At 41.3% G+C, this 26913-nt stretch overlaps 2 protein-coding genes across 2 annotated transcripts; one reads left to right on the top strand and one right to left on the bottom strand.

Annotated features, from left to right (window-relative positions):
- Positions 1–1826: 1826 nt before the first annotated feature.
- On the top strand, positions 1827–25122 carry LOC102506166 (olfactory receptor 1J1). The gene is made up of 2 exons (XM_032479134.1): positions 1827–2354; positions 24162–25122. Exons 1-2 carry the CDS (start codon positions 1864–1866, stop codon positions 25120–25122), a joined length of 1452 nt encoding a protein of 483 aa, XP_032335025.1. The 5' UTR covers positions 1827–1863.
- On the bottom strand, positions 7455–13597 carry LOC102505911 (olfactory receptor 1J4). The gene is made up of 2 exons (XM_032478369.1): positions 13078–13597; positions 7455–8423 (listed from the first exon to the last, which is right to left on the bottom strand). The coding sequence occupies exons 1-2, from the start codon at positions 13569–13571 to the stop codon at positions 7478–7480; spliced, it is 1440 nt and encodes a 479-aa protein (XP_032334260.1). The 5' UTR covers positions 13572–13597; the 3' UTR covers positions 7455–7477.
- Positions 25123–26913: the final 1791 nt, after the last annotated feature.

Here is a 26913-nt window from a genome sequence, read left to right as displayed (position 1 = left end):
AGGTCAGGAAAGCACCCTCCCCTTAATAAGATGCGCAATCATTTGAGTCTTAAGAGTCTGTCACCTTCCAGGACAGGGTTATTCGAATGTGCCCAGTTAGAGGCATCATATTCTCCATGAAAAGATGGAGTAGGGGAGAAAATTAACTTAGCTTGTGGACTTCTGGTCTCTCAAAAGAGGTGATATAGCTCTGAGGTATGTTCTTCAATTAGTGTAGGGGTCGAGAGTAAAGAAATATGTAATCGTGCTCAGATAATTCTCCTATTAAAGTCTGGAGTATTAACTTCAAAATATGAACAAAGTTTCAATAAATATTCTAATAACCTGTAGGCAAGTTTTTCTTTAGTGTGGATTTTAATAGAAATCAGTCGTAGGAACATATTTAGTCTGTACAATATTAACAAAAATAGTGAAAAATGGAAGGATAGCTGCCTTCAAAGAAAGGTCACTAGTGAAGAGCCTGAAAACCCTGGTTCTTGGACCATATCTTCTAGGACACAAAGTAAATTGTTTTAATAACTTCACTTTTTTTGAACCTTAGCTTATTAATCTGTGAATTAAATGGAAGAGTTAAATTAGACGAATTCTTTTAAATCCCTATTGAGTGGAAGAGGGTATAGCTCAGTAGTAGAGTGTGTGCTTAGCATGTACGAGGTCCTGGATTTAATCCCCAGTACCTCCATTTAAATAAATAAATAAATAATCAACCTAATTACTTCCCTGCTAAAAAATTTTTTTTAAAAGAATCTAATCACTATGAAGCATCAACACAACTGAGGAGGGTTTAGTTAGTTTTTAAGCACAGGGACTATATATTAGAGAATGTAACTCAATAGGTCTGAGAAGATCTGAGGATTCCGTATTTTTAACATGCATCTCACTTGATTCTGATTATGACCAATGTTTGGGGATCTCAGGACCATATGATCTTGTAGGTTCTTCCTAGTTCTTAAACTTCACTATTCTATAAAAGACAAGATAGGAAGGGCAAGTGAGGCCAAAGACGTTAAACTAGGGATACTGAGGGACTAACCATAAATGTGGTGATAGAAAATCACTTTCTATCTATACTGATTGGCGACGTAATCTCTGGCATCCAGTGCCATGGGTTTGAAGTCTGTCTTGAAATTTACAAGCTGTGGGTGCAAATGACTCAAATATCCTTAGCCTCAGTTTTCTCTATACAATCTTAAGAATAATAATTTCTGCTTCCTAGTCTGGTTGAAGGGTGAAAGGAGACTATCTGCATGAAATGCTTAGTTGAGTATCTGACATGTAACACGTGGCTAGTGAATGTTAGCTACAGGATGACGGTGGTGCCAATGACAAAACTCAGATGCGGGGAAATGCAGAACCCCGTATTTCCAATTTCAGAAGAAAAGATAAGGAAATAAGGGGACATGAGTTCTTCATATGCCCTTCAGTCTAAAATGAGAAATTGAGAGAGTTTTAAAAACAATTTTGTATGGATTTGGGGCTACCAAGAGAAGGTAAGATTTAGCTCACCTCCGTCTACTCCTGCATCTACACTACTACAATGATGAAATTGATACGGGCTATAGACCTGGTCCAGGACCTGGTAATCCCAGAGATGAACATGCCCAGAGTCTCCTTGGAAGACAACTCTCTGTATAAAAGATTGACCAGAGGGAAACAGAGAGGAAAGGAAAAAAGTATTAATATTCACAAGAAAGAGAGAAGGAAGAAAGTAGGGTCAAATTGGAGCTGAAGTCAGGATTGGGGATGAAAACGAATTTAAAGGGAGATTTGGGAGTTGGAAGGTTTGGGAGACAGCACATGTAGAGTTTTAGAAGAAATCTCTCATTCTAACTGTTTTCCCTAGTTTCTGGATGCTACAGAGTCATGGAAAACCAATCCAGCATCTCTGAATTTTTCCTCCGAGGTATATCAAGGTCACCAGAGCAACAGCAGTTATTCTTTGGAATATTCCTGTGTATGTATCTTGTCACCTTGGCTGGGAACCTACTCATAATCCTGGCCATCGGCTCTGACCCACACCTCCACACCCCTATGTACTTCTTTTTGGCCAATCTGTCTTTTGTTGACATGGGTTTGATATCCTCCACAGTAACCCAGGTGCTGAGAAATGTTCAGACCCAGTGTCATACCATCTCCTATGCTGGTTGCCTGACACAAATGTATTTCTTTCTGATGTTCGGGGATCTGGACAGCTTCTTCCTAGCTGTGATGGCCTACGACCGCTACGTGGCCATCTGCCGCCCTCTCCACTACTCCAGGATCATGAGTCCTCGAGTCTGCACCCTCCTGCTAGCATGGTGCTGGGTCCTCACCCACGCTGTTGCCCTGACTCACACCCTCCTCATGGCTCGGCTGTCCTTCTGTGCTGCGGGAGAAATAGCTCACTTTTTCTGTGACATAGTTCCTGTCCTGAAGCTGTCGTGTTCTGACACCCGCATCAACGAGCTGATGGTTTTTGCCTTGGGAGGCACAGTGCTCATCATCCCCTTTATGTGCATTGTCATCTCCTACATTCACATCGTCTCTGCCGTCCTGAGGGTCCGAACTCCTGGCGGGGGCAGCAAGGCCTTTTCCACCTGCAGTTCCCACCTCTGTGTGGTCTGCATGTTCTATGGGACCCTCTTCAGCGCCTATCTGTGTCCTCCCTCGGTGGCCTCTGAAGAGAAGGACGTGGCAGCCGCAGCAGTGTACACCGTGGTGACCCCCATGTTGAACCCCTTTATCTACAGTCTGAGGAACAAGGACATGAAGGGGGCCCTTAAGAGGCTCCTCAGTTGTCGGAGAATTCTCTCCTCTTGGACCCAGTGAGAGCAACTTTCAGTGAAAAGACATAGGCTCGGAGTCAGAAAAACATGGCTTCAGTCCGGGGTCTGCTATGCGCTAGTCATAAGACTGTGATCCCCTGACCCCACCTCCCTGAGCCTGAGCCTTCTCATCTGTAAGACTGAGAATATAATCTCTACCCAATAAGGTGACTTGGAGGATTAACTGAGATAAACTAAGAGATGCATCTAGTATAGTGGCTCATAATAGTCATTTCTCTTTTTTTTCAGTACATGATTCTTTTTTTTAAATTGTAGTAGAGTCAGTTTACAATGTTCTGTCCATTTCTGGTGTACAGCATAATGTTTCAGGCATACATATGCAAACATACATTCGTTTCCATATTCTTTTTCATTATAGGTGGCTAGTCAATTTTCAACAAATGCCAGATGTTGTTATTAATCCTGTTGTCACTCTTTGTCCTTCCTCCACTCAAAAAGTACAAAAATATTTTTTCTGAGATTCATTCATGAAACACATATACACTAGACACCTCCACTATGGTAGGAGCTGTTGTAAGTGCTGGGGACAGAGAACGGAATAAGACAAAGACCCTGCTTTCATGACACTTTTATTCCAGATTATTAATTTGTCAGTAATAAAAAAAAATTGGGTGACACCTGTCTTGCTTACAGCACTAAGTGGAGGTTAAGACAAAAGAAATAAAGGATGGTGTTACATTCCAGGAGAGGCAACATAGGTAAAGAGTTCCCCACCAGAAGACTGAAATTCAATCTTTAGATTTCCATCCTGCTTGCTTCATTTCCCGTGGTTTGCCAAAATTTCACCAAGAAGGATGTTCAGACTCCTTGGGCTGTCTATTCACCCTACTGGTCAGAAATGTTCAATGCCAGCATCCTTTTTGTGACTAGTAGGTGTGAACATGGCAACTTCTCTTTGGTTATTTACCTTTAGGTTTGCTTTCAGCTCTAAAAGGCTCACCAGCAGCTTAAATTAATTGCAGAGATAAAGAAATCTTGTTTATGATCATATAGGGTTTCTTCTGCCTCTAGGAATCTTAGAAACATTAAAAATACAATTCTTTAAAAAAAGACCATGTAATTTTGACTCCTCATTACCTCTGGTGTGGCCAAAATTTACTGGCTGCCTAAAAACCCTCCCCAAAGCAGTCTGTTACTCAGAGTCAACTTGTCTGAAAATGTTTCATAATTCCTGTATTTTTGTCAATGAATAATTACTGAGCATCCTTCGTGGACTCAAACTCTCCCAGGCTTCAGCAATGGAAACTACAGGTGTGAGTCATTTCAAGCAGCACGCCGCATCTTAGTACTTGAGGGTTCCATTTGTTTGATGATCTGAATGGGACATCTGTTCTTCTCTCCGGATCTCCTTTCTGATAGTCTCTCTGGGTCCTTGACTGGGGAGGAGGGCTCTCACAGATAATCAGAGCTAGGGCAGTTGCAACCCTGGACTCCTGCTCTCATCTCCTTATCCAGAACTCTCCTTTCATTCTCTTGACATCTGTTGTCCTACAGCGGGTGGGGCACTGACACTCTCACCCTGCCGTTCATCTCGAGCTCTCTTCTGTCCTTTGAACTGGCAAGAAAATACCCTCTGTTTCCCATGATCAGCTCTCACAGGAGGGAGCCCCCGGGAGAGTTCTAAGGCTCCTGATGACAGAGCTCATGGACCTGAGGGAGGCTGAGAAGTCAGAGTACAGGACACAGCACCCGCTATCCCCGCACTCATGCCCCCTCTGATACCCTGAACCTGCTGCTCAGACTGGCCCAGCCAGCTCCCCTGCTTCACTCATCCTGACCCGCAGGAAACCTTACTCCACGGACAGTGCGGTACCTGTTGGAATGCTGTCTGGGGCTGGACTGAAGTTCTTGCCACAGGACCCAGGCAGACTAGGAGATGGGACTGGTTCCCACCCAACCAGAATAGTTACCGCTGTGTTCAAGTTTCCAGACTTCTTTGTTCCTGGATACATCCCATCATCCCCACCCTTAATCCCTAAGTTCAAACTTCTATTCCTTTCAGGTGCCTCATTTAAATAAGGTTAATATGATGTTGACATTAAGGCATTCACACGAAAGCAGACATTATTTCTCACTCTCTGCATTTTGGTGTGTAGAGTGAGTAGGATGTGCTTTTAATTGGGATCAGTGTGGGGCGGGGTGATGAAGAGATTGCTGGTGCCCCTTATCTATTTAGGGTACTTGGTTTCTTCTTGCTTGGAACCTGTTTTTAGAAAGCAGGTGGTCAGAAACTCGTTCCCTCACTTTGACTGTTAAACCTATTCAAAATTAACTCAAAGTGCCAGCCTCCCATTCTGTTCTCAAATATCAGTTGACAGAACCAGAAATCAAGATTAGTCCTTCTTCCACCACCTACTTCCCATCAATTATTGAGACCAGACTAGCCCTTCCTAGTGCTTCAAAGGCACTCTCTCCCCCATTCCCCTGCCCTTGCCTTCATTCAGGCACATCCACGTTACCTGGATGTGCAGGGACCTTCTAATTGAGCTCCCTGTCTCCAGCCTCTCCACTCCATTGCCCAACCACCTCATCCATCGGTCACCTGAGTCATCTTTATAAAACACGAACATAACCTTCCCCAGGTTTCATCCCTCCTCCACCCACCCCCAGTCAGCGGCACCTGATCACTTGCAAGGCAGCATCTAAACTCCCTGCCAGGGCATCAGAGTCCTTGTCTGCTGCTCTAGTCTCATCTCTTGATCCTCACTTGGCTCATACGCACACAGGCTTTAGCAACACCGAACGTTTTACGTTTCCCTGAACTTGCTGTCTGTTTCAATGCCCTGGTTCCCTCTGTCCCCCTGCCTAGACTGCCATTGTTCCCATCACGTATCATAATCCTGAGCCTCCTTCCGCACCCAGCTCCAGACCTGCTTCCCCTGTGAAGCCCTCACTGACGTCCCGGCGGCATCAGCGACAGCCTCCCTCGTGCTGCTACCACTTCTTCTACTGACGTCATTGTCTCTAAGCCTCAGTTTCCTCAACTGAGACCACAGAAGATAACAGTTCATGCTTCACTGGATTGTATGAGGATTAAAATAGGTAATACAGATAAAGCTTTTACCACAGTGCCTGACACACAGTAAGCATGCGTAGTAAGCACAATCAGCAGCAGTATGCTGTTAGAGCACTTGTAAACTCATGCTCAATTTTAGCTCACCTGTCTCTACACTACTGGAACGTCTCCTTCTTTAGCATGGAGGTTGTGTCTTTATCCAGCTCTGAATGACCAGGGCTGGGTGCACTGCGTGACATAGAGCAGGTCACTCGCTAAGTGGCTCTTGAATGACAGAGTCTATAAGAAAAGGAGAGCCGCTATTTTTCTGGTATTAACTCCAACTTCTTATCCTTAATGACAAATGAATTAAATTTTATGTATCCTGAGCTCTGTCTTGATTTCATTTATAGCTTCTTCTTTAAAAAAAAAGCCCCTTGGATTCAAAACTAATCATCTAATACATGTGGATTATTTTTTTCCTTCAGAAGCGAAGTGATTCTAACTCTTTAGTAGACCCACTTGTCCCCTTCCATCTGTGACGAAATAGGATCATATTTTTATTCTTAAAATACATGTCGTAGTTGAAATTATATATCTATCTATATACAATTTATTTAAATATAAACATATATTTTATATAAAGACATATAGATTACATAATTTATTTAAATATAAATATATAGATTATATATACTTATATATAATATTTATATTATAATTATAAATAATATTTATAGTATGTTATATATTTCTATTATAAATATCATTTATATTGTATTATATTTATACATTTAAATAAATGCATAATTTATTGAAATATGAAAATATCTATGTATATAATATCCAAAGCTGACAGGTAAATGCTGTAACTCCTGGTTCTGAGATTTATGATTCCCCTCTTCTAAGAAAAGTCTGTATATTGTTGCACTTTGAAAGAAATAATGTTAACTTTAACTTTTGAGAAGGATATAAACTAGTCAGCTGAAGTCTCAATAATTATTAACTTCCAGAAGAATTGGTAAACTTGTGACCATATCATACATTCATGTTTTTCCAAAATGTAGCAAACTTTGTTCTAAACCTATGAGACGCTTCATTTGGGAAAATCAGCGGGATCAGTGTGTTGGAGATGGCATCAAAGGTGGCCTTGGCAACGTTGCCTGGGGTGGCAGTAGAGCGGATCTTAAATTAAGTCTTCTCACCAGACACACACACACAAATAAAATGGTAACTACATGGAGGTGATGAATACATTCATTAACATGATTGGAGTGATCATTTCATAACGTATACACATTAAAACATCGAGTTGTACATTTTAAACATACACAACATTTGCATGTCAATTTTGCCTCTCTAGAGGTATTTTTTTTAGAAAAGAACTAATGTGATTCCCAGGAAATAGGAAGAGAGACATAAGTTCTACTTGCTATGTAATTTCTCAATCTAATACACAAGAACAATAATCAATAATATCAACTCAGAATTATCAATTTATACTAAAGAATTGCTAGGAAGAGAGAGAATAATTGTAACCGAATGAAATTCAAGTTATCAATATTTGCTAAGTGTTTGTTCCATGCTGGGCTCAAGATGACAGGTGTAGGACCTGGAGTTTGTGAATATATGTGTCTATTATAAAGATGAGCAAATGTCATTGAGACAATACTATTGCCCTGTTGAAGAGTTTGTCCAGGGCCCCCTTTATGTCCCTGTTCCTTAGGCTGTAAATGAAAGGATTCAGCAGTGGTGTGACCACTGTGTACATCACAGAGGCAATTATGTTCTTGTCGCTGGCCGTGCTGGATGATGGGAAAAAATACAGGGCAATAATTGTTCCATAATACAGAGCTACCACAGAGAGGTGGGAGCCACATGTTGACAAAGCTTTGCAGATGCCCTTGGTGGATGGAACCTTCAGGATGGTGGTCCCAATGTGGCCGTAAGAGATCAAGATGCATGTAAGTGGGAGGATAATGACTGCCATTCCTACTGTGAAGATGGCCAGCTCATTGAGCGATGTGTCTGAGCAGGAGAGCTTGAGCAGGACATCAAGGTCACAGAAGAAATGGGGAATGGCGTTGTCAGCACAAAAGGACAGCTGGGTCAGGAGGAGGGTGTGACACAGGGCACTGGCACAGGACAGAATCCAAGATACAGTGACTAGTAAGGTGCACGGTCCCTCTCTCATGATGGTGGTGTAGTGCAGAGGGTGACAGATGGCCACGTACCGATCATATGCCATTGAGGTGAGAAGGAAATTGTCCAGAACAGTAAAAAATATGAAAAAATACATCTGTGCTATGCATTCTGCATAGGGGATGGATTGATCCTGAGTTTGCATGCTCGTTAACATCCTAGGGACGGTGACAGATGAGAAAGAGACATCAGAGAAGGCCAAGTGGCTGAGGAAGAAGTACATGGGGGTGTGGAGGCGAGAGTCCAGCCTGATGAGCAGGATGATGAGCAGGTTCCCCAGCACTGTGGTCAGGTACACGCCCAGGAACAGGGCGAAGACCACGCCCCGCTGCTCTGGCCGGATGGGGAGCCCCAGGAGCAGGAACTGGGACACACTGCTCTGATTCTCCCTCCTCATGCTCCTCTCCTGTCTGCTAGGATGAAAGGACAGGGGAAGAAGCAGAAACCAACAAATTTTGATTTACAGCAGGCAGATAAAAATTAGTTCCTTCCTACTGGTGAATATCCCAATATTCTGCATTGCCATGTCCCTGCAAAAATCCATTAAAGTGGATGGTATTATCATGTAAAATGAGAGAACATGCCAACAGAGAAGAGAGTTAGATATAGAAGAGACACTGGCCCAGTGGCATTTTTCCGTCATCTAAGGGAGAGGCAGCCTCTAAGTCGTAGTTTGCAGCTGTGTCTAGTCTATAAAGAGAAAGTGTCACACTGTCTTAGCAGAGTCAGAGTAAGCCAAAATCCCCCTAATTTCTATTCCGTTTCTGTATATTTAAAATCAATCATAATGTTTGACCTTCAAGTTGTAACATATAAAACTTGAAATCTGACTTTAAAATCCAGTCATTAGTAAAGTGTATGGAAATTTCAACAACATAGACTCAAAGGGAAGTGGATCAAAAATAAATAGCCAACGTTTCCATTATGTATAAAGGTTAAAGAGAGAAGAAACATACCTGTTGATTGAACTCAAAGTTTCTCTGAGCTCAGTCTCACAATATCAACACTTCAAAATATTACTGGTGTGTGTAAATATATATATTTACTAGTACTTAATGTCATGTAATTCTCCAAACTCCTGATTCAGCAAGCTCCCATGACTCCATGAAAATCCATAATCCATATTAGAGATACAGATTTTGGAGAGAAGCATTAGAGAGGCCTGGTTAACACTGCATTCACTAAAGGAGCACACATTCTGACATCTAGAATGTGTTGAAGAGATGAGGCTCCCAGCTGGGATTTGGGGATGTGCCCACTAATATACACGGCCAGCTGGCTGTTCCCCATCTCCCCCAAGGCTTGGGTTTAAAGGCATGAGGGTCTCTCAGTGGTGGTGATTATGGTATCCTTGTCTTTGGTAATTAGTAATAGGAAGTGACTTAAGCAAGAGCACAGAGAAGTGATGAGCACCTGTGTGTACACACACACACATACACACACATACACACCCCTGCTGTTGGCTATTGGTGAAGGATAACCAGTTCTACTCTGAATTTTATGCTCAAGTCCTCTAAATGCCAGAAGTATGTACTAGTTTCTCACCTTCTCTGTAGGACACCCAGAGACCAGATTTAGCCTACAGCTTCTGTGGCCTTGAACCTCTCACTGTCCTTCAGAGAGAAAAGTCATGAGCCTGGAGCCTACTCCTCAATTCATTCGGCTTCAGAAATGGAGATGTGAAGACTGTGCTCTACCCACCAGGGAGAGGACCCAAGGGGACAGGGCACCAAGCTCTTGGCTGGAAACATGCATTAAACCTGTATTAATTGCTCAGTGTTCTTCTTACTCCCTCCAGAACAGATGCCCTCAGGCAGTGGTCCCTAAACTTTGATGCTCCGCAGAATCACCTGGGGAGCTTGTTAAAGATGCAGATCCCAGCTCCACCTCCGGAGATGCTCATCCATGGGATCTGGGGTCAGGTAGTTCTGAGGCAGATGGTTCTAAGGGCAGACTTTGAGGAAACACTGTCCTTGGAAATAACATCAGGGTGGATGCCCTGTGAGTGTGAGCCCAGAAGGAGCTGTGGAAAGACCTCCTCACTGGCCCTTCCCTACCAGATTAATGTCTCACCTAGATAACTCTTAGCTTGGAATGTGAAGAGTGACTTTTCCTCCCAAGTGGAAATTCCTTTTTGATTTGCTGCCTTAAAAATTAATTCTGCTTCATGATGGAAATCCAAAAAACATAGACATGAAAACAAAGGATAATGTCAAAATACTTCACCCTTCCATTATTCATTTTTTATCCATCTAAAATGGTTTTTATTTGCAAAATTTTATGTTTACATAAATGGGATTTATTTTATATGGAATTTTATAGTTCTTTTTCTATAGTAATTGATTATAATAATGTTTCCATTTCTACTTCTGTGCGTATCAATACATAGAATACATACAACATCAATACATCAATCTACTTAAAACTTTTAATTTTTAGTTGAATTAACACAAAGATTCACTGTGAAATTTTATTAAAGCCTCCACTATGCCTTGAAATCTCTTTTGTCAGTTGCCTGATCAAAGTTACTTTAATATCTCCAAAGCATAAACATTAATGGGCTCCATTGTCTTAGTTCCCCAATACATGTAGCTTGCTCCTTTAAAAAGAGAAGAACCTAACTTTGAAAATGCCCAGAAAGATACATGAAGAATGGAAAGTTGAGCCATGTGGAAAGAGAGGCAACAAAGCCAGATGGTCCCTGTTCACCTACAGGATCATCTAAGTCAGAGCCAATGGAATGAAATAAAGGCATAACAAAAGAAAGTTGTAATATTCTACACATATATCCAATATCAACTCTGGTAGAGTTGGGGCATCACCACAGGCTTAAATATCACTCCAGGTGCTGGTTACATACTACTTAGTCTTATATTTATGTATGAAGTTATATATTGCATTTTACATAGGGCAGACATGTGCACACAAAGAGAACAGGAAAAGACTGGGGTAAAGTAGCCTTGATGCCCATAATAACGACAATATGGGTTGGATTCAAGACAAATGCTATCTTATGGGCTGTGTCAAGAAACACGGCAAGTTAAATGAGGACTTTTAGACATGAATAACATCAAATAATAAAACCTTTTCAATGTCCTATCAAGAACTCAAGTGTCCTTTTTGGAGGTACAGCCTGCTCTGAAATCAACTAGTGCTTCATAAGAAGTGCACATTTTTTGGCAGCATGGGTGAAATAATTGTTAGTTTAAAAATATTTAAACTTGTTTTTAAGTGACATTAGCAAAGTTACAAGTCACACTGAAATTCCATGTGGCTTAATGTAAACCAGAAGCCATCAGTGGACACAGGATGTTATTTTTTTCAAAGCTTTGAGAATTTTTTTTCATTGAACATATAGTCTTGCGTGATGATATGAAACAATATGCAGTGTCTGGTACATCTATATTATATATGAAAGAGAAAAGAAAATCTGATAGCTCAGGAAATATCTTCTTATGCTAGAAATGAAAAAGGAATTTACTGCAGCCAGAATTAATCTGAAAATACCAACTTGAACCATTGATTCCTCTGTTACCAAAATAATTTTAGCACTTTCTTGTTTCACTCTACCCACTACCAGAATTCGTGTAAGTTGTTGTAAATGTGCACCCCAGAACTTCCATGCTTTAATTCTTCACTCCATTGCTCTTCAGATCATAGTTCACACCTCTGCAGCGTCAGCGTCCTGTGGGAGCTTGTTAGAAATGCCAGTCCTTGGGCCCCATCCCAGAACGATGGAATTGGAACTTGTGGCGGTAGATTCCAGGAATCTGTTTTAACAGGCTCACCCGCAATCCTTAGGCATGCTAAAGTTTGAGAAGCTTTCCTTTCATTCTGCATTTGGGAGGGCAGGAGGTCCATGAAGCACAGTCAGGGCTGAATCTGCAGTGGCATTTGGAGGACAGCAATGACATTTTTAGAGATTATGCACTATAATTTCGTTATATGTACAAAGGAGGCCAGCATGAAGCTTGCTCTCATTACTGATTGTCTATGGGGGCTAAAAAATATCAACCCCACAGTGCTGACAGGGGGGAAATCCCCAAAGAGTCTTGAAACCCTACAGGGTCCCCATCATCAGGTTTGTTTTTGTAACATTTCATACCATGGGCAGTAAAAATTTCCTTATTTAAGTGACAACTAGTTTGGATTCTGTGATGTAATAGACCATAAAGACGAAAGGAAAATCTTGTATTGTTGGCATAAGAATGTGGTGTAGTAATATAGCTAATTCTTTAGATACTGGGGTGCATGAAAGCCTGAGATTATGGGCCCAAAATATATGAGTTTCCAAAATTCTCCTCAATTAAAGAATAACCAACATGTATATTTTTGTATTATGTATGCCCCCAACTTGCAAAAATAAGAAGTGAATAATAAAAGTAATCTAGCATTTGCTGATTAAAAGTTATTTATGAAGGAGAGCATTGTTAATAAGGTCAACTTGTTAACAGCGAAACTCTGGTCAGCTAACATTTACCCAGTACATCCAACATGCCATCATTTGTCTTAGGGCTTGAAGACGTAAAAGTTTTGAGATCTATTCAAATGGAAAATCAAATCTATGAGATGAATCAAAATTAGGTTCTAATTTAAATAAAAGTTGGATGTCACTGTGAGAAAAATGTTGCTCTACTGAAAAGTTTCCCAAGGGCACCTTTTATGTCCTTGTTCCTAAGGCTGTAGATAAAGGGATTCAGCATGGGTGTGACCACTGTGTACATGAGAGCTACAATGATGTCCTTGTCAATGAAATTGCTTAGTGTTGGGAAAAGGTATTGCCCAAATATTGACCCATAATACAGAGAAACTACAGAGAGATGGGAGCCACATGTGGACAATGCTTTGCACATCCCCTTGGTTGAAGGGACCCTCAGGATGGTAGCCCCAATGTAACCATAAGACACCAGGATACATGTGAATGGCAGAGTAATGACCACCACCCCTACTGTGAACATGACCAATTCATTGAGAAAGATGTCTGAGCAGGACAACTTGAGCAGAGCACCAAGGTCACAGAAGAAATGGGGGATGGTGTTAGCACAGAAAGATAACTGGGTCAGGAGGAGGGTGTGGGAAAGGGAGCTGGCACCAGACAGGATCCAGGAAACAGCCACTAGGAGGGCACACAGCTCCTTCCTCATGATGGTGGTGTAGTGAAGAGGGTGACAGATGGCCATGTACCGATCATATGCCATTGATGTAATAAGAAAGCTGTCCAGGTCAGTAAAAAATATGAAAAAATACATCTGTGAAATGCACCCTGCATAGGGGATGAGTTTGTACTCAGTGTGCATGTCCATCAGCATCTTAGGGACAGTGACAGATGAAAAAGAGACGTCGGTGAGGGCCAAGTGGCTGAGGAAGAAGTACATGGGGGTGTGGAGGCGAGAGTCCAGCCTGATGAGCAGGATGATGAGTAGGTTCCCCAGCACCGTGGTCAGGTACACGCCCAGGAACAGGGCGAAGACCACGCCCCGCTGCTCTGGCCGGATGGGGAGCCCCAGGAGGAGGAACTCGGACACGCTGCTCCGGTTCTCCCTCCTCATGCTCCTCTCCTGTCTTCTGGGGGTGAAGAATGGTTGAAAATATTAAGATCTCTGAAATAATCATTTTTAGCAGTCATATGAAAAAATATGTGTGCTTTAATTTATTATGGAAGGTGGGAAATGCAACATATTTCTCTGTCCCTTATATGTTGACACATAAAACAATTAGAAAAATTACCAGAGAATGTTAAAAAGAGCCACCTTTTCTTGGTTCACTGACAAAATAGAATTCTTGCATCTGCAGCAATGAGGACTGGACCACAGAAAATGACGTCTCAGTCATGTTATTGCCCCAAGAATGCTTCGTGGTGACTATTCTAAATCATCAACCATTGCATAGTGACATTTAGAAGATGTGATTTCAACAACTATTGTTAAATTTCAGATGGGAGGCAGATTTCTCAAATAAAATGATGCAAAGTGTAGTATTTATTAAAAACACTCATCAATATATATACATTTTCTTTATTTCAGTTCAGAGATGGTCCTTAAGAAACTCTGGATTACGTTAATCCATCTCCCTACTGCAGCCAAAGAGCAATTAAAAAAAACTGTATTCCTTTTTTTAAAACCTAAATGACTCCTCAAAAGAGTCCCATTGATCTTAAGATGAGATATAACAACCTTAATATGGTTTAAAGATGGTGAGAAATCTGTGTCTCTCCTACATTTCCAATCTCTTCTTCCTAACCTCCACCATCCTCACCCTTGCTGACTTCTCTGTTCCAACTTTCCTGGAAAGACACATTTCCATTTAATGTCATTAAAACTCCTTTCCTTTGGTGGTTGTGGGTTCCCTGGAATCCCATGTCATGTTGAGAAAGCAATCTGACTTCCAGCAAATATTTTTTACAAATTTATTTATGGTTTATTTTCTACTGTCAACACCCAGAAGGTTAAGTGATGATGCAACAACATCTTAAAACTGCACTTATAAAGTATATCATTTTTTAATACATTTCCTCTCCTCCCTATGCAACGTAACAATACCCCATTACAAAATAAGGACTATTATCAAAAGATGCCCAAAGAAGTGAGATTTTAGCTGGATCTCAAGTTTTCATCTCCCTCTTAGGTGGTCCTTCCATTTAACACAACACTTGCTAGTTAATTATGGTAAGCAGAAATAATAACTCCCAAAGATGTCCATGTCCTAATGCCCAGAACCTATGGATATCGTATGGTTCATGGCAAGGGGGAATTAAGGTTTGGGTGGAATTAAGGTTGCTAATCAGCTGACTTTAATATGAGATTATCCTGGATTATCTGGATGGGCTTGATGTAATCACGGATGTCCTTAAATGTAGAAGAGGGAAGCAGAAGAGTCCGTTACAGAGATTTTATGATATGGTGCTATTGGCATAGAAGGTGGAGGAAGGGGCCACGATCAAAGAATGCATGTGGCCTCTAGAAGATGGAAAAGGCAAGAAAACAGATTCCCCCATTGAGCCTTCAGAAGAAATGCCAACATTTCAGACTTCTGATCTCCAGAACTATAAGATAACAAATTTGTGGGTTTTTAAGCCACCAAGTTTGTAGCAATTTCTTAGGGCAGCAGTAGGAAACTGATATACCAATGATGGAAAGAGTTCAGGTATATTCAAATACTCTGGTTATCTGGGCACCAGTATGCAACAAACCCCCTGTGTCCTGCCTCAGTTTCCACCTTGTATACAACAAAACAAAGCAATAGCTTCACAGAGCTCTTTCCTCCCTAACATATAGGGAAGTGAGGTTACTATCTCATTAGAAGCATTTTCCATGGACCACAAATGCGGCTCAAAAATACCCTGTCTCCTACATTCATCAACTGGACTATGCCAGGATCTACAGCAAGTGGAAATTCCTCCTGAAACCGTATATCTGCTCCTCCCCACCCTCTCTCATTTTCTCTGTCTTTTTCACTGTCTTTTCTCCTCCATGCCAAAGTCAGCCTTCTGATGTTCTGTCTTCTATATCCGCATATAAACCCATATATTGCTGAGAAAAAATAGCCATCCCATCCCCAGTACTGACCTCACTGCGTTTATGATCCAGCGTTTGGTGGATAAATGTGTTCTGAGATTCTCTTTAGGAGATCCGAATATCAGCTTTCAAGGTCCTCGGCATTTCTTGAGCATCAAAAAGAAAAGCTACAAGCCCAGACTGTCACTTCTGTCTACCAGCCCCAGATCTATGAATTGAGAAGTGTAACTAGCCAAGGAAGGAGCCCTGGGGGGCAGAGAGCAGAACTTGTAATTTCTAGTTTAAAATATCCATCAGACTTGGATTAATTGCCCAGTTTCCCCCTTGATTCCTCTAGGACAGGTGTCCCATGGGAGGGATGTTTGTGCTGGGAACCTTAGAGAATGAGCCCATAGAGGAAGGATCTCAGGCACCCTCAGTCTCCCTTCTGCTCCAGGCTATGTTTCCCAGCCTTAATCACACTTTGGCACAGGATAAACTCCAGCGAATTAAAAAAAAAAAAAAAAAAAAAGAATTACTGGCTCCCACAAGGTCCAAATAGCCAAATGACTGTATGGCCTTCCGAGAATTTAGGTGGAACTTTATCCCATTCAAAAAGCTCTTACTGCGCCATACCCACCAGGCAACCCAAAGGAAGTAACTTTGTATTTCTTCTCTCGGGTGATCGTTATGAAATGCAAAGTGGCAAGAGGCAGGGATAATCACTTTTTTCTCTGGAGGTTTTACTGCTTTTTTGGACAAACTTAAGTTTGGTTACATCAAATAAAAATAGTTTTCAAGGAAGGGAGAAAAGAAGGGAAGAAAGAAGAAAGGAAGGACGGACAGGCAGAAGGAAGGAAGGAAGGAAGGAAGGAAGGAAGGAAGGAAGGAAGGAACGAAGGAAGGAACGAAGGAAGGAAGGAAGGAAAGTAGATCAAAAACAATCCACAAACTTGCAAATAGGGAAAAAAATGTTGATATACAATCCAGAAAAGTTGACTCAAAATTTAAAAACTTCAGGTTCTTTGAAATGGAACTTTTGAAGAAAATGACCATTTATTGTGGCATTAGCGATTCTTAGGAGTGAGATGTAGAGGACAAACAAAGAAGTATTGATAGCTTAAGATAATCTTTGAGGGTTTATTTTGGCCTTTTTAATATCTGGGTTTAAGAGATGGCAGATACAGCAAAGCTTGGTCTGGGCAGCTTCTTTCTGGCTGTGATGATCCTGTATCACTGTCACAATTTCACGTACCCGCCCCCCAGCAGGACCAGGGACACTCTCAACTCAGAATTGTTGGAGTTCAGCAACGTTCTAGATAAAAGCCAGAGAGGGAAGTTCCCAGAATATTAGCCAGTAGCAACTTAACAAAATCAAAGTGGACCAGAACCTAGGTTGGCTATAGGCATTGAATTCCTGGGAAGGACACACCAGACACGTGGGGCACTGGAGAGGGAAACTCCGTGGTGGGGCCAGTAGGTTGGTCAAACATACAGAAGGACTTGGATAGGGAGTTCTGATACTGCATACAGGAAGCCGTGTAACCAAAGTACAGACCAGAGTAGGTAGATAAAGTTATGTGTGGTAGGTTTGGACAGATTGAAATACAATGAGTCAGGATGGGGACACCTTGGATTAAGGTCTGACGTACTGTGGACAGAAGTAAGACCTGTGGCAGGAGCATGAAATAGAAGGTCACAGAGGAGCTTGCAAGGAGATAGATGAAGACAGGATTCAACTAGGAAGCCAAGGACAAGTTATTGCACCTCTCACAGCTCTCTGCAGGCCTCTTCAGATTTTGGAGACAGCACATACCACACCTGGAATACTGCTCTGACCAGTTTGTCAAATGACTTGATGGACAGCCAGTTGTAAGTAGGATCTAGACCAAGGGAGGGTTCTGCAGCTGGTTCAGGCTGTGGTACAAGTGACTCTGCTAATCGGGTCACCTGAGTTAGCAGAACCCAGGGTGCTGGAGGCATCCACAACAGATGATGGCTCCACATTGAGCCTCTGGCAAACTCCATTAGAAGAGTTGCCACTCAGTGTTCCTGGATCCAGGAGCAGCTGGCAAGCTACTGGACCTTAGTAGGGACCTAGCACCTAACCATGGGACATCAAGTGACCAGGAGCTGAGTATTTTCAGGCACAAAAATCCATAAGGTCAGTAGACACAACAATAAATTTGGCATAAGCCTTAGAAGATCTGGAGAGCAAAAGTAAATTTAAGAAACCTCATGTCATCTAAATTTGTTGCACTGATGTTGCTCCATCAGCTCAAGTCGATGGCCACCATCTTGAAGACTCTGTAGCAAGACTTCAGTGGATCTGAACAACACAGGAGGCAAATGCTGCAGGCTGTCACTCTCCGACTCAGAGCTGTTTAACTCACCATTTCAGTACATTCTGGCTAGTAACTATAAATACTGTATTTATTCGAGAATTTTCCTTGGCCACTGAAACACAATTGCTTATACACGCAACAGACCAGAAGTGCCAGAAAAACCAACACTCTCTACCCTCCACCATCCCCAGCAGTCCTCAGTTAAATACAGACAGGAGATGGTTCCCCACCCATCCAGCAAGGGTTCAATGTTGGCTCAGGCCCACTATCCACCTTCTGCACTTCCTTACTTTCCATTTACTCCTCTGTCCAGTGTAATCTAGGTTCTGTTCCCACCACTCACTGACGTTGCTCCTGGTTACATCAACAAACTCCTCCTTATTACTAAATTCAGTGGGTGGCTTTCGTCACTTAGCTCCCATGGTCCCACATTTTTTATTTTCCTTCAATGTCTCTAGTTGTCCTTCGATGCCTTTGGGGGACACTCTTTCTCTGTCATTTGCTTGATTGTCAGTGTTCCCCATGGTCTCAGCCCTGTTCTCCTATCTTCATCTCTGAGCTTTCCTTCCTCTGTTGTCTCCTTCCCTCTTTCTCTCCTCTCCATTCTTGTCATGTTGTTTATTTTATTCCTTTTTAGACAGTCTTATCCTCTTCTATATTGATGGCCATGAATTTCTATCTCTACCCAAAACATATCCACCTGCCCCCTGAATTTCTTCTTAGGCATGACCTACAGGGACATCATATTCAGTGTGTTAAAAACTTCTCAAATCTGTTTCTCCTTCTAGGTCCCCTATCTCAGTAAATAGCGCAACCATACACTCAGCCATCCAAGCCATAAACTTAGGTTTTAAACTCTTTCAAAATTTTCCTATTTTCTATCATCTTATCAAAATCAGCTCATATTAAAATTACCACATTCTTTAGATTCTGATTCTGAAGCAGGCTTAACTCTATATAGTTCCCTCCGACTCCACTGTCTCTCCAGACAGACTTCCATAATCTCTAACCTGACTAACTGTGACCACTTCCCAAATAGTCTTCTTGCTTCTAGTCTTGCATCCCATCACTCCATCCTTGCCCTGCCAACATTCTCTCTACCTACTACAAACATGTGCTCATTATCCATTCTTCACTTATAGTGACAGTTTTTAATATGACGCTGTCAAACTTTGGTGGTGTTTGTTGTTTTATGGAGGTACTGGGGATTGAACCCAGGACCTCATGCATGCTAAATATGCGTTCTACCACTGAGCTATACCCTCCCCTCACTGAAGTCTTTGGATCAAATCCTTCTATGGCTCTCCCTTTCTTTTGAGATAAAGTACAGATTGTTCAACATGGTTTCCGAGGTTCTGTACGATTCATTCTTGCTAATTTCTCTGGCCTCATCCCAAACGTCTTCCCCTGTTGCAATGTACATCTTAACCATTCTGATTTTCCTGATTTTGTTTACCTGAACTTGTCATCTTTTCTCTTCTCCATCTCTCTTCCTATTCCTCTGTTTTTCTCCTTTCCAAATGCTCTGTTTCTACACTACCCACGTCATATTTTACTTGTCTGGATTGACTAGGGTCTCTGCTTACTTGTAACTTCCTGAAGCCTACCTTGCAGGACCCCTTAAATTTGGGTTTGGCCCCCCTCCTCTGTGCTCCCATAGCCCTCAGGACCTGCTTTCATTACAGTATTTGACACTGCTTTTTCTATCTGCTCGCTAGATTGGGAGCTCTTCTGAGGTAAAATAAAATATGTTTTCAAAATCTGTGGTCACAGTACCTCACAAAATTCTTCCCACATGCTAGTTACACCATGTTTTTATGAATGAGTAAATAAATGAATTATTGAAAAATAATGAACAAAATGCTATCTCCACCACTTGAATCTCCATCTTTTTTTTAAAATTTTTTTATTGAATTATAGTCATTTTACAATGTTGTGTATCTCTTCTTTATTTTTGCCAATCCAAGTGGAGTAGATTTCTGAAGCCTTCTCTCACACTTACGGTTAAAGAGCATAGTTTGAGCCCTAATTATGTGCCAGTTATTATTATACGTCATAACTGAAAAAATCCCTATGTATACTTAGATGTCTCTATAAAAAGAAGAAAATCTCTATTTCTGAGAAACAGAAAGGTGATAATTCCATGTTAAATGTTTTGATTCCCAGGGACAAGGAGCAACTCTCCTCCCAGCTCCAGACTGAATGTGGAAGGGAGAGGTCCACGGGATGCAGAGCCACTGCAGGAGAGACATCATGGGGCAGTGGGGCTTTAGATGTGACGTTAGTGTGTTTGGGTTTGAATTGTAACCTGGCCATTTTCTTTTGAGCCACTCTCATTGTAATAAAACGGGAAAAATACTCTCTACCTCAAGAGTGATTGGGACCATTAAATGAGCTCATAGATGTGAACATTCTTTACATGAAGCTGCAAATAATGAGTCCTCATTTATATTCCCACAAGAGTTGACTATCTTTGCCTTTGGGCAAAGGCACATCTCCACTGGGTACGATTAAGAGAAGTGTACAAATTGTCCCTCACCAGAAATTTGTGGCCTTGGTCCCCTGGGTCCCCACTGGGCTGATAAAATGGATACTTTTGTTATTGTCTTGGATCCGGTGAGAAAGTGTACCTTCTTCCCACTTCAGAGTTGAGCTCATGACTTTTTTTCCGTATTCTAGGTCAAGGTCTTTTGGAGAGAAAATAAATAATTTGTTCATACCCTGGAGCTGATGTATTTGAATTTATCTCTCCTGAGCAAGGTAAGGGCAGTGTTCGTAGACTTCACTCAGCAACACGTGTGAGTGTGTGTGTGTGTGCACGCGTGTGAATGATCTGCTACAAAATCTTGCGCGTGATTGTACTTGAGCAAAGTACTTTTTATTACTTTGTTGTATCATCTCAAATGACTTAGGTAGACATACTAATTAAAATTCCTTTGCATTTGTACTTCCCCTCCAAGAAATTGTTCTCTCTTTCACAGTTTTGGTGAATATCTGGCATGCATGCAAGCTGAGAGCAAAACCTTCCAGGGTTTAATAATAGTAATGATAATACAATCTGCATTGTTTTTACAAATAGTTTTAAACATGCCTATATACTATTTTCCATTACGTTCCTTCAAAAATTATATCATAAACTTTATGAATTCATTTTATTGGCTATGTGGTTTTACTTGCAATGGGTGTGTACCATAGTTGCTTTAACCTTTTGCCTATTATTGGAAGTTAGGTAGTCTATGAAAAATACTGACCAAGGGTTGATATGCTTTGTCCTGGAGCCCTGAGAAATTCACTTTATGAACAGCTGTTTTTGTAAATCCAGTAGCTGGCCTCTTAGTTTCTCTATTCATTTATGATCATCTTTTAAGGACTGAGACAGTACATCCACCCAAAGGCTTTGGGGAAATTACAGCTCTCACCTTCCTCTCTTTAACAAGAAGCGTGTATCCGGGTGTCTTTATTTTGTTAATTCATGCTCTATAGGAGTCAGTATAGCATGGTGGTTAGAAACATGGGTTTGAAATCAGATAAATACGGGATTGAATGATCTGTCCATTAATTTTATGATGAATGATTTACAGTAAATTACTTACACTCTTAAGTCCGAGTTTCCAACTGGCTAAATGAAAACAATGCTTTTTTATGGCCCTTTTAGGCTGAAAAAGTACATGTCTCAGCAACTGGCCTATATTATTCACACAGTAAGCATGTGATTAATGAATGAATGATTGTTATCATTTTATTATTATCATTGACGTTACCATCTAGGCACATACCTTGGAACCACAGATTTTTCACTCATCTTCAAACTTCCTGATTTACTTCCTGAAATTCTTGAATGCTTTTAGGCAGCAAGTACTAGTTTCTTGAGTTAATGAAGGCACGTAATATAGTGGGAAGAATATATTCTTTGAGTTAAGTAGACGTGGGATCAAATCCCAGGATCACTATATACTAGTGCTTAACACTGGGCAGGTTTTATCACTGAGTCCCAGTGTTCTCCTCTCTAAAATGAGGATCAGAATGCCTGTGTTGAAAGGTCTGGGGAAGAAGTGAAAACCATCTGGGGCAACTTAGGTGCTAAATCAGATTTTATTAACAATGTGACTATTTTTTAGCCCTGTAGCATTTATTCAGCCAAATTGGAAGAACAGTAAATTTGTCTTCAGTGACTACAGCCTTTGCTTTTATTTTGCCTGTAATCCCCAACCTCCTTCCCTCCTTACTTTGACTTAGAGGTCAGTGCCCTTTTTTGGCCATCCAAACCTGGTCCCCAAATATTAATGGTTCCCAGCCATTCTATCTCAGTAAGTTAGCCATAGGGCTCTCTCCCAAGAATGTTAATTTTTAAACCTAAACCATAGTTGGGACCTTAAAGTTTTTTTTTCTCTTGCTGAAAGAATTTTAGGTACCAGAGCCTATTGAGGTTGGTGTTTTGGGTAGAGATATGGAAGGCTCAGTGCTGATCTGGGAATCACACTACACAGGCATAATTCTGCATGCACCCCCAAGAAAAACTGACCCAAATAATCTAAAGAATCTCAAGAAAATTAGAGGGTTCCATTGTTCATTTTCTATAATCCATGATGATTGTGGGGCCAGGATTGGGACCAAGGTGCTGGAATCTGTCTAGAAAGCCTTCTGCCTCTAGGACTAAGTAGCAAGCTATCTTTCATGGTTTGGGGAGACCTAATGGTAAAGAATTCATTCATTTTCTGATTTTATATTTGGCTCTGACATTATCGGGAACCAGTTGACTACTTTGCTGTGGTCATTGAAAGTTGTCATTTGACATGAATTTTCACCTACTGAATTAAATTAGTTCATAATTACAGGCTTCCTTTCACTCAGATGGGGGTGGGGGAGCCAGGACTGGTGGTATACGGTTGCCTCCTGAATCTAGTTGGCAAGGTGATGGGGAGGCCAAGTCCTAATTATCCATGTGTCTGTTTATAGGCTATTTCCCTCCACTGTCTTGTTGATTTATGTTTGTAAAAACACATTGTGTGTTGTAATCAACATAGCTTTACAATAAGTTTTGATAGGTTATAGTGAATCCCTACCTTCTCTTTTAATAAATACATAGAAATTTGAGAAATATTGATTTGGGTTAGGAAATAAATCTCTTAGAGGCTATTTTAGAGATACCAAAAAGATTAGAATTCTTTTTTTTAATTTTCTATTTTGTTTATTTAAAAAATTTTATTGTGACATAGTTGATGTACAATATTATATAAGTTACAGGAGTACAACATACTGAATCACAATTTTTAAAGATTAAGTTTAGAATTCCTTTTTAAAATTATGTTTGGCTTTTAGATTGTACAACTTTGAATGTGATGCCATGTGGATAATAAATAACATAAGGCCCCAGGATTATGAAGATTAAACCTGAGTCTTGAACAATACTTGTTGTAAATTTCTTAAAGAGGCTGCCATGATGGTGGGGAGAGGGTATAGCTCAAGTAGTGGAACACACGCTTAGCATGTACGAGGTCCTGGGTTCAATCCCCAGTACTCCCTCTAAACATAAATAAATAAATAAACCTAATTACCTCCCCCTCCCAATAATAAAAATAAATAAATAAAATCTTATTAAAAATTATAATAATAGCTGAAAAAAAGAGGCTCCCATGATGAATTTGATTGGGTAGGACATCTTTTATTTGATCAACAAATTTGTGTTGTATATGCATTAATTGTCTTTGATAGATTCTGGGCTCTGCAACCAGTGAAGAGATTAGAAATAATTATGGAATGTGCAGAGAAGCAGAGGATACAGAATTAAGCAGATCATTACACACATAATTACAAAGGCAAAGAGACATCTGACGTCAAATAATCTGTTTGCTTCCAGAGAACAAACTCTGGAGTCCAAATTCTTGAGTCCAGATCCTGGCTTCTCTTCTTTACTTCAGTGCCTGGGAGACTGTCTGCCTGAGCTATCCCATCTGGAAAGTGGAAATAGTAACAGTACCTATGTAGCTGAGATTCTTAAGACTACTGCATTAGTTACTACGCATAAGCTACTAGAACAGTGCGTGAGGACCACATTGAATAAACATTGACTGTCAGTATTGGCATTTACAAAGATTGGCACCAGATTGAGAAAGAAACCTACACTTTTTCTGTATTTTCTGGTAAAATATGGTACAAACGTAAGAAAATGTGGATGAAGACCTTCCCTAGATGAAAAGAACATCTCCATTATGCTATGCCACAATGATCACTTTTTTATCCGAAGACATTCTACCTTTTCCCTTCAACTCACCCCACTAGTCCCCTTCCGCTGATACACCAGCATGAGGAGGGAGAACAGGAGCAGCGTGTCCGGGTTCCTCCTCCTGGGGCTCCCCATCCGGCCAGAGCAGTGGGGCGTGGTCTTCGCCCCGTCCCTGGGCGTGTACCTGACCACGGTGCTGAGGAACCTGCTCATCATCCTGCTCATCAGGCTGGACTGTCGCCTCCACATCCCCATGTACTTCTTCCTCAGCCACTTGGCCCTCACTGATACTGCTTTCTCATCTGTCACTGTCCCTAAGATGCTGATGGACATGCAGACTAGGTACAAATCCATCCCCTATGCTGGGTGCACTTCCCAGACATACCTTTTCATACTCTTTGCTGATTTGGATAGGTTTCTGATCACTTCGATGGCCTATGACAGGTATGTGGCTGTCTGTCAGCCTCTGCATTATACCACCATCATGAGCCAGGGTGTTTGTGTCCTGCTGGTGGCTGGGTCCTGGGCTGCTGCTTGCATTTGTGCCCTTTTGCACACCCTCCTCCTAGCCGGGCTGTCGTTCTGTGCTGAGCACGCCATCCCCCACTTCTTCTGTGACCTCGCTGCCCTGCTCAAATTGTCCTGCTCAGACACCTCCCTCAGCCAACTGGTAATCTTCACTGCAGGGTTCACAGCCATTATGCTTCCGTTCTCATGCGTCCTGGTTTCTTACGGCCACATTGGGGCCACCATCCTCCGGGTTCTCTCTACCAAAGGCGTCTGCAAAGCCTTGTCCACTTGTGGATCGCATCTCTCAGCAGTGGCTCTTTACTATGGGGCAATTATTGGTCTATATTTTCTTCCCTCATCCAACAACACCAATGACAACAACATAATTGCTTCATTGGTGTATGCAGTGATCACTCCCATGTTGAACCCTTTCATTTATAGCCTGAGAAACAAAGACATGAAAGGGGCCTTGAGAAAACTCTTGAGTAAGAAAACGTATTCTTCCAACTGGCGTTTACCCTCCTTTTGAAGCATCCATATGATTTTATTTCCTCAATTACGTATAAATACAAATGATTGAAAATAGCGCTTACTTATCTTCCTTCCTTAGCTGTCACTCAGAAATCTTTGCTGATACTATTCTTGCACCTGTTGGGGGAACAGTAAAAGTGGGGTGTGCTTTATGAGACCTAACTTGCTCTTTTCTTGGGTAAGGGGGATTGTACAATACCTTGAGGATGCTATGTCACTTTGGCTGTTATTAAATGGAAGCTGTCAGGGCTGGCCCTTCCTCCAATTTTAAAGTTTTATAAAATGTGTCAGAACTTTCCTTATCTCCATTTCTAACGAATTTCCCATTTTTGGTGAGAATATGCCTCCTCCTGCACCCAGGCACCCAGGCATCCAGAGACCCTGAGTCCTGCGGGAACTTGCAAGGAGAACATACTACATTTTACTCTCCTTACATAATAAAAGCACTGCTTTCTTGTCCCTCAGGAATAAAGCGCACACTTCCTTTCTCCCCAGACACTTGCGGATGTTCAACAACAAAATAAATATCACCTCTGTTGTTTCAGGTTCTGGTCAAAAGCATATTATGCATTAAAATCATCTACTTTAATCCTGACAATAACCCTCAGAGATAACCATTGTGAAACTCAGGCTCAAAGAGGTGAAGGACACTATAGGATCATAGTTAGTGAAAAGAAGATTCGAATCTTGCCTGTCTGATTCCAGAGTAATTTAGCCAAGGGCTACAATCATTTATATGGAATACTGTGTCCTGAGGAGGAATAATTAGCTCTGCCTAGCAGCAGAGGATGTATGAAAACCTTCCTAGAGAAGATACTGCTTTACATGAGACTTAACAAATCAGAATTATTCAGATGCACGGCATTCTACCTTGTCCTGATAATCACGGGCAGAGGGAGTGGCGTGTTTCAGGATGTCAAACTGGAAGTTTCAGCTGAGGCACCAAGATGTGATAGCCACCAGATAGCAATGAGCTGTAAGACATAAAGGGAAGGTGTCTATAGGAAATGCCCACTGATCAGTTTCATAATTCTTAAGCCTCTCAACCTAGATATGGTTCTAAAAAGTGCTAAGAGCTGGAGATGAAAGATTCTGGTAAAGATGTTGCTTTCGGAGAAAGCATTCACATTACTTGTGAATCTGAGGGTTGGTTGAGTCTGGCTGATCCAGCTTAGGAAGGTGGTTTTTCTGGACTTGCCTGGTCTCATTCATGCTTCTGTGGCCAACTGTGGGTTAGCAGATCTAAAGTGGACTCATTTGGGGGAGGTTCTGTCTCATGCATCCCTCGATCTATTCCTGGGACTTGCATGCGGGCACTCTCAGCCTTCTCCCCAATCCCTCTTTTGTATAAAGTGAAAAAAATGAATCTTTACCTGATACTGCATTAAAAACAGCTCCATGTATTTCAAGAACTAAAGGCAAAGTGTTAAAAATTTTACATACGAATACAGCGCACTAACTATATACATGAGACAGGGAAGTCTTCTTTTTTTTTCTTTTTCAAAATTCAGATATAGTTTGTGTAAAACACACTGGAAAGCCAGTGCTAGTAGAAAATCCTGTTGGGTCATGGAAATATCCAAAGTGCTTAACAAAAACTGATCCCGTTGAACTGTTATCAAGGCACATACTACTGATACGCTATCATTCTATTCTTTTTTTATTGAAATAGAGTCAGTTTACAATGTTGTGTCGGTTTCTGGTGCACAGCATAATAGTTCATTCACACATACACATCTGTTATTCTATTCTGATGATGCCTAGCTCAGGTTTTTATCCTGGTGTATTA

The sequence above is a fragment of the Camelus ferus genome, chromosome 4, assembly GCF_009834535.1.
Source record: "Camelus ferus isolate YT-003-E chromosome 4, BCGSAC_Cfer_1.0, whole genome shotgun sequence".
NCBI lineage: Eukaryota > Metazoa > Chordata > Mammalia > Artiodactyla > Camelidae > Camelus > Camelus ferus.
The sequence above is the reverse complement of the archived record's forward strand: the minus strand, read 5'-3'. Positions and strand labels throughout refer to the sequence as shown.

Bases quoted from the DNA above. Each gene is read 5' to 3' on its own strand.
- LOC102506166 (XM_032479134.1), top strand. From the start codon at position 1,864: ATGGAAAACCAATCCAGCATCTCTGAATTTTTCCTCCGAGGTATATCA. The intron at 2,355-24,161 runs GTCCTTCTGTGC...CTGATACACCAG, and splicing joins ACCCTCCTCATGGCTCGGCT to CATGAGGAGGGAGAACAGGA.
- LOC102505911 (XM_032478369.1), bottom strand. From the start codon at position 13,571: ATGAGGAGGGAGAACCGGAGCAGCGTGTCCGAGTTCCTCCTCCTGGGG. The intron at 8,424-13,077 runs GTTATCTTTCTG...CAGACAGGAGAG, and splicing joins CACACCCTCCTCCTGACCCA to GAGCATGAGGAGGGAGAATC.